Source organism: Miniopterus natalensis, chromosome 14 (genome assembly GCF_054644295.1).
Source record: "Miniopterus natalensis isolate mMinNat1 chromosome 14, mMinNat1.hap1, whole genome shotgun sequence".
Classification (NCBI taxonomy): Eukaryota; Metazoa; Chordata; class Mammalia; order Chiroptera; family Miniopteridae; genus Miniopterus; species Miniopterus natalensis.
In genome coordinates, this window is record NC_142094.1 from 13,136,603 (window position 1) to 13,150,388 (window position 13,786).

The 13,786-nt window shown below is 43.6% G+C and overlaps 1 protein-coding gene across 4 annotated transcripts in view; it reads right to left on the minus strand.

Annotated features, from left to right (window-relative positions):
- Positions 1-2,374: 2,374 nt before the first annotated feature.
- The window catches only part of NRG3 (neuregulin 3), a 953,370-nt gene continuing 941,958 nt past the window's right edge, over positions 2,375-13,786 (minus strand). For 2 of the 4 annotated variants that reach the window (XM_087824121.1, XM_087824120.1), the window contains exons 7-9: positions 12,873-13,000; positions 8,720-8,893; positions 2,375-3,456 (exon numbers count right to left, since the gene is read on the minus strand). In XM_087824121.1, the coding sequence (XP_087680247.1) occupies positions 2,949-3,456; positions 8,720-8,893; positions 12,873-13,000 (810 nt within the window). In that variant the 3' untranslated portion in view covers positions 2,375-2,948. Of the gene's footprint in view, positions 3,457-3,701; positions 3,774-8,719; positions 8,894-12,866; positions 13,001-13,786 lie in introns of all 4 variants that reach the window. The other 2 variants (XM_087824119.1, XM_087824118.1) reach the window with 2 other exon arrangements.

Sequence of the window (13,786 nt, forward strand, 5' to 3'; positions counted from 1 at the left end):
TCATAGCAAAGCAGAGACATTGGACTAGAGTGTGAAACAGGGACTTCATGACGCGCTTGCACAGGGCATCCAGGAAGAAAGTGTGGGTGCCAATCATCCCACATCATTGCTACTGTTTTCATTAGCATACAACTGGTCCCAGGATTTGAAGCACAGCACTCCACAGCGTCACCGGCAAATCAGGCTAGCGTACGCTTTATGAAAACAAGCCACATCAGAAAACGATTCGGTGTAAAAAGAATGGGTGACACTCATTTTCCAGTTAATAACAAATATGCCACTTACTTAATGACAAACCTGTTAACATAATAAAGACAAGGCAAATGAAGCAAAATCAGAGGCGTCACGTAGAAACAAGCATTTGTTTGCAGGCCCGCGACCCTGAAGGACAAGGTACGGTGGCTCCACGTGTCTGCCGTGTTGGTCAGCTTTGAAAGTCCTGATGCTGTCAGCACTTGTCTGCTGGTGCCCAAAACTCTGCATTTTGGGCTGGGACCTTTCTCAGAGGAGGGCTTCATGTTCCAAAAGGAGGCAAATGGCCACTGAAAGGGACCACGAATACACACTCTTTATGGAGGATTTGGTCTTGGCTGTCAGTTAGGAAGCAACTGTATCTCTGAGCTTCGCAGCAGACTGCGCGCCTGTGCCTGCTGGCCGCGCTCTTCAGGATGCACAGGGCGTTTATAATCACGTAACACACGGTTCTATTTGAAAAAATAACGGGCTGGGCCAGGACTTACTGATAATCTTCAATCTTTTCAGAGTAAATAATATATTAACATAACTACAGTGAGCCACAGACTATCTAACCTCCTAATTAGGTAAACTGTGTAAGAATCCTTCAGATAAGCAACAAGTAACAACATTTCAGTGAAAAAAGACATTGACATCAACAAACTTGTGAGGCCTTCCAGTTAATGTTTGTAAGTCGTAATAAATTTTAACACCATAACATATTTGATATGCAACTTAAGGGGGCTTATATACCTGTTAAGACCATCTTTCCAATTTTTTCCCAAAGGTATCATCTTTTTAAAAGAGAATGTAGAAGATGATCTAGAAATTAAAAATTTATAATCCTCTTTTAAGAGGCTAACATTACCTCCATTTTCAAAACAACCAAACGATAAAGAGACAACCAATGAATACCATGAACCGTTTGTTGAATTTAAAATGTGTTTCTACCAAAATGTTTTCAACGTTTGAGACCTTGACTTTTCAAAAACGGTGTCGAGAAGAATACTGTATTCTTTCTTTTCCCTGTATGGCATTATGCCTATTATTAAAGAATGCTCTCAAAGAGCAATTTGCAATGTATTTTCTAGAGAAACAACTTAACCTTAAATAAGAGTTGTATATATTCAACGTCTGATTCAGAAAGTTACATTTCCTTTCACTGGAACAAGGAAATCTTAACCAAGGTTCCCCAACTGCAGTAAAAGAAATCTTTTATGTATTTTCAAATACTGTGCCTTTTTATTTAAAACAGTGTAAACATAACAACACCACCAATAATTGGAAAAAGACTGGTTATGTGAACACTAATTTTCTTGAATGCCCCCATCAAAGTAAGGGTAAATAAAACAGACAAATCTCCAGGAGGATTCCCCGTTCACCTCAGCAGTGGTAAAAATATTGCTTTATTCCAAATGAACATACAACACGATTTACTGTTCTTTTGGGGCCTTCTTGTGGACTAAATACTCTGGGTTTTGCGACTTCGACAATTTATTCTTTCCATATTAACCACAGAAGCCAATGTCTTGGTCCACAGGTTGTAGACTTGCTACAAAATAAATAGCAATGAGGCTCATGAGAAAGCAAAGGATAACCGTCAATTTGGTCATTGGCTTGTGCAAATAATTTAAGTACGCGTGATTCAAAATAAATACACATCTTCCACTCGCCCTGTGATACGGATACCACCCATGAACCTACAGTTGTTCCTTCCAGAAGCGTTCACGTCGGAAATGGTCTAGACACTGTCGACATTGTATAGGAGCCCACCATGCAAGTGACTGATTCAAGAACTTACTAACTGAACTTTTTGCTTAATGAAAAAATTTAAAGTGAACAGATCTAAGAGGGAAATTTTTTTTTCTGAGTATTAGAGTCCCTGATGTTTCAGAACAAATGTTGGCAAGCTTAAAACGCACACACATGCACACACACACTCACAACGAACGCGTGTGCGGACAGCGAAGGGCGCTCGGAGGCAGGCCCGCCGGCAAAGGCTCCCTCGGCGCCTAAGCGACCTCAGAGGAAACCATTTCTACCAGCAGGACTTCAGCGGCACGGTGCCGAGATTTTTTGGTCTTTTTTCTGTATTGATTTCAGACCTCCCTCTGAGATTCTGCGCCTTCACATTTCAGAGGAAGATGGCACGTTAAGAGTAGCTGAGGCTGCCCCCGGTGAGCCCCTCTAAACCCTGCCCTTCTCTCTGCAGAGTCTCTGTGCCATTCTTCAGGAATTAAATAGAACACACTACGCTTGTTGACATGACATAACCTGCATGAGGCTGTCGAGTGAAGAGAAATTTAGGGGTTGGGGCCGTCGAGCCAAATGGCGAGGGCCGCCTGCTCATGGCACAGCCGCCCTCGGATGCTTTCTCTCGCTAAGCGCTTTTTCTACCAGAACACTGGGGCTGTGGGCCTGAGGGGCTGAATCGCCCACATCTACTAAGAGCCAAAGAGGACAGTGTTGGGACTAACTGAAACGGTATTCAGAATTCCACCCAAAAGCTTTAGTTGTAAGCTTCATCCCTCCTGAAACATTTCTTTCCCTTTAAAAAAATATTTTGTTAAAAAACACTATGATATGAGGGCGATAGACTATTTGGTTTCTTCTAAGTAGATGCTCTTAAATTAATGCATATAAATAATTTGTATTTAGTTTCCTCTCTTTCCTGTTGAGCAAAGCATAGAATGCACCGATTCCTACATCTCAAGTCACTTGGTCAATGCAGAGTCTCTTTGTATTTCATTTCTTAAGACAAAGTGTGCCTCTCGTTCAGATTTGGCCATGGGACTCAGGGGGAGAAAGGCTGTGTTTTCACTCGCACTGTCCTCAGTTTCTACACTGGCTAGTTCGTAGTCTTCTGACCGCCTGGCGTCAGTCAGAATTCGGATCTGCTCCTGGACAGTTTCTAGCAATATTTTCACTTCTTGCTGTTCTGCTATAAGACAATCGCTGACTGGAATACTCACGTTGACAGTATCAGCAGAGTAGGAGTCTTTGCACCATTTGATGCTTTTGACTTCGGAGGTCCCTGGCATTTGCTTGCAGGTTTCCTCTGGACCCACTGAAGGGGAGATGGGCACGGAACTGGCCCTTGGGGATGAATATCCCATCAGGTCCTTTTGATCCAAGCTATGAAAATAGGAGTTTGTCTCTCTTGAAGGCAGTTGCATATTTATTGATGCATTTTGTTGGATGTTTAAACCAGCGGATGAATGCCTGAAACAGAAACAAAGTGTTACAGGGCCTGCCTCCTGCCAGAGCTGCTCTAGAGCACTCGCCAGCCAACAAAGCACTTTCCACATGCACCAGCTCACTGACTACTCACAGCAACCCCATAAGACGCATAATATGTTCCCAGATAAACAGAGAAGTAAACTGAAGCTCAGATAGGTGAAGTGACTTGCCCAAGGTCACACAGAAAAATAAGTGACAGACTGAGACTCAAACCCAGATCTTCTTACTTTAAGTCCAGGGATCTTTCAACACACCACAGCTGTATAGGCAGGTGGGATATAGTCTTCCTGACCTCTACCCTAGAATACAAAGTAAATGGGGATTGAGCAGGTAAGTGTGGCCTCCACAGTGACAAACAGGAAACCCGTAACGGCGTTACTCCACTCCATCAACTTGACCACCCTCTCAGCCCTGGCTTGGTACTCATGTGGCCAACCTACTTGGAGAGATCAGGAAGCCCAGCATTAGGCGTTAAGGCGCTACAGTCCTGAGTTTTTCTGCTTCACGCTGACTTTAGTGGAACTGGATGCAATTCCGATTGGCATTCTGCTCTGTAGGAATTGCCTCACTACAAATTGCTGAGCTTAAATGGGAAAGGGAGGCACACGATTCTTCTCTCTGCCCAGGGACAAACATGAAGTGCATTTCGTGGGGCCTCTACCCATCTAGCAACTTTCCTCACAAGGTTTCTGCAGCCAAGGAAGGTAGTGCACTGGTGCACATCAATGGCTGGTCAAGAAATCCAACGTGCCATTTTACATAATCTGAAGATTCCAGAACCTGGCTAGCCCCTTTCTTGCCTGTTCAGAGCTAGAGAACGTCCCAGCATCTCTGAACTTTTCAGTCGCAGAAAGTGGGGGATGGTATATCGTAGATTCATAGAAATGTGGTTTGGAGACTTCAACAGTAGTTTTTATTCTATTTCTGTTATTTGTTCTTGATTTAAATGTTTAAACATTAAAATTTAAGCATCATCTAAACATATCAACCTTCCATACAATAAAGATCATTCCCCTGTCTTACATTGTAATGTAAATAAAAGTCATGATTATACAAGGAAATAATTGTGATGAAGTGTGTAGCATACTAAATAGAAGTCTTTATGGGAGTAATTTAGAGGTCTTTCTATCTGACAGTGAGAAAAGTTGGGGAGCAAATTTAGGTGTCTTTTTAGTCCCACCCTCTCTTACTGTGTACCTGGTACAAAGTTGGTAACCAATAAATCCTGATAGAATAGACTCATGAATACATAAGCATATCTTAGAGATAAATACTTTATAGCATCCATTTCAAACATAACAAGAGCTAACATTTGCATAGTGCTTTTAATAAGCCCTTTCACCTTTAATTGCCTCACTGATTTTTTTTTTTTAAAGCTGTGTGGTTTATTTATTATTATTACCATATAATGAATGAAGAAACTGGACTAAAGGGTATTCAAATGACTTGCCCCAAATTACCTTTAGTAAGCAGCAGAGGAAGAAGTTAAACCCAGGTTGTCTTATTTTCATTGCTACTGTGAAAGCCAGAAATGAGTGGGCATCCACGGTGCACTAGAGCACCTTTCAAAGGCTGTATAATCGTTACCTGTGCAAACTGTAGAGCCACCATGTACAAGGACCTTCCCCAGGGGATCTTAGCCCTTTTCTTTAGTGTTATAGAACTGAGAATCTAAGCCTAAGGGTTTTAATCAATGAATCAATCTCAACAAGGAGAGATGGAATAAATCAGAGGGTTTTGTGTGCTGTCCTTAGCACCATCCTGTTAACAACATTAATACCTATGAAGATATGGCATGTCTACTATCAAATTTTCCAAGGTCACAGAGCCAAAAAATCTAATTAGGATAAAATCGTGCTCCACGTAGATACCATCAGAGTATATGAGTGGGTGGAATGTAATAGGTTGAAATGTGATGCTGAAAGGTGCAAATTCTTATACCAGGGCCTAAACATTATTTGTAAAAATATTAGATAAAGGTGTAAACATCTTAGAGGATTTAGCCAATTGTAGCTTCAGCAAGTCAACAAAGAGTCATGACAAAGAAGTGATGGAAGGCAATTCCAGCCAGACTTGGGGCAGTCTTCTAACATGCCCAACTGCTGAACTGAGGACTGCGAGGAGGAAGGGGGTTGTCGCTGGCGTGTGCGTCACCTCACAAGACACACGGCTGGCAATAACTGAAATCCCAAATGTTACTACAGCGCGAAGGTGTGCTTCAAACTATTAGAGATCGCCAAAATGTGGTTTTGTTTTGGATCAGACATGACGTCAAGTCCCAATGCCATTTATAGACAAACTGAAGTCTCATTTTAATTTTCTCACCAATGAAAACAATCAGGTAGTAACACTGGCCTAAGGCTGTCCTTCCTCCAATCCCTCATCAAAAAAATCACACGTGCGTTTCCTCAGTAACTGTGTGAGTCAAAACAACCTTTAAAAGGTGAGCTATTCCAACAATTAGTCCCTTGGATTTGTTTCCAGTAGTTCAGGAGCCAGGCTGAGGAACTGGTGTTTCCCCAGGGGACTCCACGACCCACTTCCCAGTGCATATGGCTTCAGAAGGAACAGACTCGATCTAAGGCACCCTCTCTTCCCCTGCAGCTGGACAGCTAGAGGGTCCAGTTACACATTGTCACCCCGGGATGGAGCTTTCCTCACACGCCCTTTCTGGCTTGGTGCTTTATTTAGTGAGAAAGGCCAGTCCCAGTCTTAGTTCTGTGGCACGGTGTAGCCCGCCGTGTGCTGGCCGCTTGCGTCTGCCATCCTTAGTGATTCACCTGCACACCTCCTGAGGACACTGAGTGAAGTTCGTAAAGCGGCTAGTTAAGGGAGGGGAATAGTCAGCACGCTCTGTGTCCCTTCTGCTCCGAAGGTGGCAGCCCAAGTTGTGTAACTCCGTTCCCTTTGTCTAGACTATGAACGCATTAGCTGGATTCGCCCAACGTAACGCAGCTCAGAGCTCTGAAGGCGGGTGCCAGGGTTGTCACTGACCCGCCGATCGGGGAAGGCTCCTGAATAATCACCAGCTCACGCCTTCCTCAGGCTTCACTATCGCTGCCAGGTTCAAACTGGGCAGAAGCCAGTGCCATGTAGAGAAGTCACACAAGCCAGAGCCTAACTAGCAGACAGAGCCCACATGCTTGATGAACAAGCAGCAGATGGCCCATGGCTCCTGCAAATCCGTTCACTCCCCCTCCAGGCGAGGGCCGGATTTGAAGGGGACCTTTAACTGTGAAATTCTATTACCAACCCTATTTCCAGTCCAGAGAGATGGACGGTCCCCCAGGAGTAGGAAATAGCTGTTTTCAAGAACCCAGAATGAGACTGCTCCCTGAGATTCATTGAGCCGAATACACGGTGACTTATACTTAGAGTCACCATTTATCAACACTGGGTGCATATCACACCTAGGAAAATACACGTGGCCAGCCAGCTGGAGAGAATATTCCAATTCCGATGATGACTGAACCAAAACAAAACCACCGCCATGCAGACAATAAGTGTAAGTCTCCCAGGAGCTGAAAGACAAAGCAGGGCCTGAACCTGCAATGGGAATCTCAGAGCCCCTGAAGATTTGTGTGTGTGCGTGTGTGGTTCAAGCCTGTGCCCAGCACAGCTCAGAGCATCCCTACACCTGGGACACAGGGAATGACAGCCAAAACATGCCCCGCAGAAAGAAAGACAGCATGGGCTGGGTTCTCTCTCTACTCACAAAATATACTATTCTTAAGTAACAGGCAGTCTCAGTGAGTTTAGAAGGAAAATAATTATGAAATATGATTAGTTATAATTGCAGGCTAAATGCAAGCTCCTTTCCAGATATAAGGCAAAGGGAAAAGCCAGCTACTTCTTGACTTACATTCTACATTTTGGACAACTTGGCTGTTATGTTGAATCTGCAGCTGTCATCCCAGATCCGTACCAACCACATTTTACACTTCATCTGGAACTGCTTCAAAATTGCAAAACCCAGCCACAGGCTATTTACTTCTCCACTAGTCCTCCTAAGGAAATCTGGTGCTGAGCTTTGTCAGGTAGGGTGCGACTGCACGTATATTATGCCCTGAAGAAAAGACACAGGTAAGGCTCTGGGATGGACCTCCTGCTGGCTTTGGCCTTCAGCCCGATACCTTGTGGGAAATCACAGAGGCCAGAGCGGAGTAGAAACCTGGCCTGGCTCATCCACAGAGATAAAAACTAGATGTAATAAGAACCTGGTGGTGTGAGGGAACAGATTCCTGAAATTTCTAGAGTAAGCCCTGATTACATTACTCTTGAAATCAATGATAATTTTATAACAGTTCTTATGACAGTAAATACCAGTACGACCTCTTTGCTTATCACGTGACAGACACCACCTCTTTACACACATACTTTTTTTTTTTTTTTACAAAATCTACTCAACAACCTTTAGCTGTATTATTTTTGTTCAAGTTTTAGATGAAAAAACTCAAGCTTAGATGATAAAACTATCTCATAATCACACGAGTTGTAAGGGCCAAAGATGAGATTTGAACTTCAGCCATTGTAAGTAAGACCTGCCGTGTTTGCTCGAACAGGATGTCAGTTAGGGGAATGGTGACTGAAATTCATCCTACATTCCACTCACCACGCCTTGAGCCCTATAGAGATCCCGCTCAGAGGAAGGGACACCTTTCTCACTGCCGGGAGGAAGAGCAGCCGTCATGTCCAAAGCCCATCTTTCCATCCCTGCACCGTGAAGGGGCCTACAGATCCGAGTTTAGCAAGTTGGACTTTGAGAGCATGCTGTCGACATTAACTGAGACACGTTCAAGAATGCTCCGTGGAGGCAGATGATATATATGTTACAAATTACTATTTAGGGTATTGTCCACAGTACTGATCAGAGAATTAAGTAATTTTTTTCAAACCTAAGGATCAAAGAACACTTTAGTCTTCCTAAGAAATATCTAGTTTTTAAAATCAGAGATAAATTCTAAGTTGTTTTAGCAACTATTTAATAACATAATGCCTAGATATCCACATATTTATTTTCTTGCTAGTGGTGTTTTGTTTATTTTCCATCTAACACTTTCCTAATATCTAATTCCACTGCACCTGCTCTTTTAAGTTACTTTGCTTTTGTGGACCAAGATGCAAGTGAGTATAAATAGCTAATTGAAGAGAAATCAATGAGTAGCCTCCCAATGAACACAACAGCTCAACTGAAAGCTATAGTAATAACGGCGCCCTCCCTAAATGTCATTGTTTTCAGACCTACCCTTGGCAAGGTATTGTGTCCCGGTCTGGGATCCTTGGTTCCTCAAGTTGCTGATACGCCGGTCCCACAGCTCCGCCCAGCCGGCTCCGGGGCGAGGGGGGCGTCCTCCTGAAGGCGGGCCTGTGGAGCACGCCGGCCCTCGGGCCTGGGCTGCAGCAGGAGGAGAGGCTGCGGCTGGCGTGGGAGAAAACGGCAGACAAATTGACCACGGCCATGACCTTCCGGGTGGCTGCCCAGGCCTTTGAAGCACTGCATCTGCACCCCAGCGTCTCAAAGCCCCAGGCCAGGCGCCACCCGTGGCTGTCGTGTATTTGTTAGGAGGGGATCAGAAGTTGTCAAACGCGTTTTACCCTTGGAGAGACCGAGCCAAAGGCAAGCCCTTGTGTTTCTGGCTTTCCAAGGTGGGGCACGATGGGCTGAAATAATGGCTGCTTTCCAGCCAAAATAAGAGGTGGGGTTAAGGAATTCCCAAGCTCCTGATTCCCACCCACCCTCGTTAGTCAAGCTATGGTAGCTGTCTCTCTAATAACTGTAAAAATGGGTTTCTTATTAGACACTGACAAGAACCAAACCCAGGAAGCCCTGAAGGGATTTATGGGGAAAATTTCACTTGTGTTAGTGTTAGAATAAACAAACCTTATTTTAATTGGCATTCTCTCCTAAACATATGTGCTAAATTCACAGTTCACTACCTCAAATCTTCATCAATCTTGAGAAACTAAATTATGTTTCTTGTTTAGTTTGCTTTTGCTAAACATCTCTTTATAAAAATCAGTTGCTAACTTGACACACTGCCTTTTCCATCTCCATCTCCATGCTTACCTCGCTGGATTTCACCGGCTCCCATGGGGAGTAGTGAGAAGAACTTTGTTCCTGCGTACACATTCTCTGAGATGCCAGTTTATGTGATCAAATCACAAAAAACTATATAGAAAACATTTTAAAACATTTTTAAAATTTCAGTAAACCTCTCAAGTTTTAAAGGGACCAGTCTCCCAGAGGATTTTTACCCATATCACTTTATTACTTGGAGTTCTGTAACTTTCCCTGCATGAATATTGCTGTTATTTCTACTTAATAAATACAAAACACTGTCTCAAATATTATGCAAGGTGAGAGTTCGACAGTCGAGATGACTGATCAAGCTTCATACTCCTCAAGCCAATACTGACTTCCTGAGTTAGTGCCAGCACCAGATCCTACCTGGCACCAATGCTACAATTTAATTCTTTCTCATAATATTTCTTGTCTATTGAATCCCCAAATGCCTAATAGTAAGGTCATTAACCCAACACGTTTAAGAAGCTTTGCGATAGCTCACTTATTTCCCTCCCTTCCAGCTTCATCGCCATCCAGTGGCAGTTACGGAGCCTGAGGGTGCCCAGGCTTGGGTGCTGAGATGATCTGTGCCTGGGTGTGCACCTCCGGCCTCTGCATTATTAGCAGTGTGATACTGGGGGAGGTACTGGTACCAGTCAGAGTCCTGGAGGAAAATAGAGGGCACTCTAAATTGGCTCATTTGGGGGAAATTTTGTTATTTGCAAAGGTGTGTTCAATGTTTGAGGGGGAAAAAAAGACAACATAGGAGACTACTGTCTGTCAGGGCTGGTGACAACTGGAAGCTGTTACTATCCCTGTAAATGAAGGGAAAGGGGGGGGTGCGTTACCAGAATGGACAGAAAAGGGGGTTGTAAGGAGAGGGCCACTTGGCAGGCACTTTGGCCCAGGAAAATGGACATAGCTGCGGCAGCCCGGCAGGGAGGGGGCAGAAGCACTGGGACCTCGCCCACCCACAGCCGCTTCCACCTCTTGCAGGCGCCTCACGTTGAAGCAACAGAAGCAGAGGACAAGGGAGCCTGCTGAGCTCCTAGCGCACAGAGCAAGGCAGAGAAAGGGGGAGACTGGGCGTGGGCAGAAGGTGCAAAGTAGAGGTGCCAGGGGCACGCTTAGGTCTTCCCACAGGCTGGCTGGGGGTTAAAGCGATAGGGGGGCGAAGCATCTGGCGCAACGCTTTGGGCGCAGCAGGTGCTCAGCACAGTGCGTTCCCCTCATGCCGCTCCCACAGATGGCAACGCAAAGGCTCCCACTCATCATTGAAAACCAGGAACTTATTTCACTATTAGAAATTACCTACACGCGTGCTGGGTATAAATTACTTTATATTGCCAAAAGAGAATGCAATAAGTGCCACACGACGTAATATACTTCTTTAAAAAGGAAGAATTTTTTTTACTAAAAAAAGAAACGGTGCTTTGAATAAATAGCTTTGTTTCATAAATGATTATCCAAATATGTCATATTTGCGGTGCACAGAATTAAATTAACTCTTCATAGGCAGCCACACTGTCACAACGGCCAAGCCTCCCAGTGTGGCCTGGTGACCCGTCTTCGGCACCAGCTCTACCCCTGCTGACCAATCAGCTCCTCCCGCCTGGCAGCCCAGGGGCATTCAGGGAGCCGTGAGCAGTTCGTCGGCTGTAAATCAGCGACCAGGCTGTCAGTCATGAAGACATTCAAGTCTCCTGCACGTTTTACAAAACAAAGCTCTGCTATAGAAAACTGCAATTTACGAAGTTTTAGAGGCACTTTATAAATCACCCCTTGCCTATCTATCAGGACACGATGTATGCCAACAAATATTGCAATGTCACTGAACCAAACGAAGAGGAAGGGCACTTAAACAGGTGTCCTTATTTCCTAGAAATCACAGTAGAGGCCAAGTTTAGGAGGCAGGGTATCAATAGGCAAGGAGTAAGAGAAGGATAATTGCAGCTCAAGAACATTAAAAGCTATAATTCTTCTTTATCTCAATTTTAAAACATTTATGGCATAATATAGTGCTAGAATAATATTATACTTAATTATTTTACTTAACTGGGTGCAATGCCACTTTAACATGTGTTATAATCAGCAGGGAAAAATACTGTTTTGGAGGAAATATCCATCTTCTAAAAGGCTGGTAATTTGGGACTTATTTCCCTAATTAAAGAACTTCTATTAGCTCCAGTGAACTAAAATGATTTTTTCACAGGGAAATATCTGCAAATGCCTCAACGGATATAAATCAAAACTTGTAGTTAATAACTAAAGCAATTATCCAATAGCTAAACATATTTCAATCCTGAGCTGAAAATATCTGAATCACCTTTTAAAAACCAGCAAATCCTTAGTGTCTCAATCTCTACACATGTAGAGTGACAGAAAGCCTCATAGTAAATGTGTCAGCATCAAGATCCTTTTTGGACCCATTGAGAAGCCAGGGAGAAGATGGTTTCCTTGTACAATGCATGCTTCTGTCATGGTGGTTTTCAAAACACTGCAGATATGTAAAAACCAATATTTACCTTTCATTACTGGGAGCAACTGTGATTTTTTTCATATTTTCCTTTTTACAAATTTTTATGTCTTCATAATGTTTTAAAATTTTAAAATACTATACTTCTTACTAAGAAAAGGAGGCTTGAATCTTGGGACAACATCTACAAAGACCACACATTTAAATGGCATAAACATATGTTTCAGCACTTCTCCCAAACATTGGCACTCATTTTAGAACAAAGACTTACGGAGGTCCCTTGGGTATAAAACACAGTGTGTGACTAGCAGATGAAGTTTTTCAGCCTCAGAATGCAATACAATGTGTAAGACAACTTTATTTTTGCTCTCTCTCCCCTGCCCAAAAGAGCTAATTTCTATGGTGAGCTTGTAAGAGGGCCATCCCACTGATAATAGATCTTACAGATCGAGGAGAAGATTTGCCAGGGTTCTTCCCCCTTGAAAGTTTTCTGTGTGTGAGATCATGTTGCAAGACATGGAGGGTGTCACATCAGTTTGCCCAGGGAAGAATTAGTCAGGCAGACTAGAAAAATAGCGAGTTTTTAATCTTTTTTCAGATTGCGATTGTTTCATTCACTGGTCTGTCTGCGGCTTTGATGGGGTTGTTAATAGTTCCCTCAGGTCTTGCAGAGGGGCCCTGCAGCCTGCTGTGTCTTTGGTTTACCTGCTGAGAGCGGCTGAGCATCCACTCCGTGGAGCACAGGGGAAGCAGGAGCAATCATCTCTCCTCAACAGTGTTGCCATGTCTTAGCATGTGTTGCCCAGGGTCATACATGGTGTGAATGTACCCATTCCCACCATGGTTAGCTACCTGTACCTGTGGTGCCTGACAGACTGGCTTCCTCTGTCAGGAGAAGGGACCTCTGGGAATGACTGGGGGCCAGCAAAGCTTGACTCCATCATTTTCTCCAGTGCAGTCACAGGATGCCTTTCCGCCTTTGAGTACTGTGGGAAATCACATGCACAAAGTTGAGCCGGAGGGTAAGCGATGACAGGAAAGCCTACAATACTACAGATGGGTATTGAAAAGTTATGGAATTTACCAGTAACATTCCACTGACCTCCCAGTCAGGCGGGTGATAGAGATCATTTGCATCCCATTTCTCACACACTGAGTGTGCCCTCCCCATCTTAGCCCCAAACTCTGGGATTAGATAAGGTTTATTCAAAGAGTCCTTCAATTTTGAATCCTTTGTCTTTTCATTCAGTCCACACTCAGGGCACAGCCCAAAAAACGCAAGTATGCTTTATTCAATGTACATTTAAAAAAATTAATTAGTAACTGACTACTCATAATAGGAATTCAATAAGTGCTGACTGAAGGAAACTCAGAATATTCTCAAAACTGTGGAGGACATTGATTCAGTGTATCTGTCCACCACTCTCCTTGTTTCCCTCTTTCAATCTGTTACCGGTTACTTACTGTGTCTAAAAAGAGAAATTTGTGAGCATTTCACTCTTTATAGTTATTAACTCTTGGTTACACCTTTGACTATAATACCTCATAAGCCACAAGAGCCTAAATAGAACCTACAGAAATGACACATTAAGAAAAATTTTGCCTCAATGTATCACATGGCATCTCACCCAGGCAGTTGCAAAGTCAATACTCTCAGGATACTGGCCTTTGAACAAGCACCAATGACAGAAGGTTTCTCTCCTAGAAATCAGATAAAAACTCTCCTGATCCTGGCCAATGTGGCTCAGCAGTTGAGCACTGGCCTATGAACC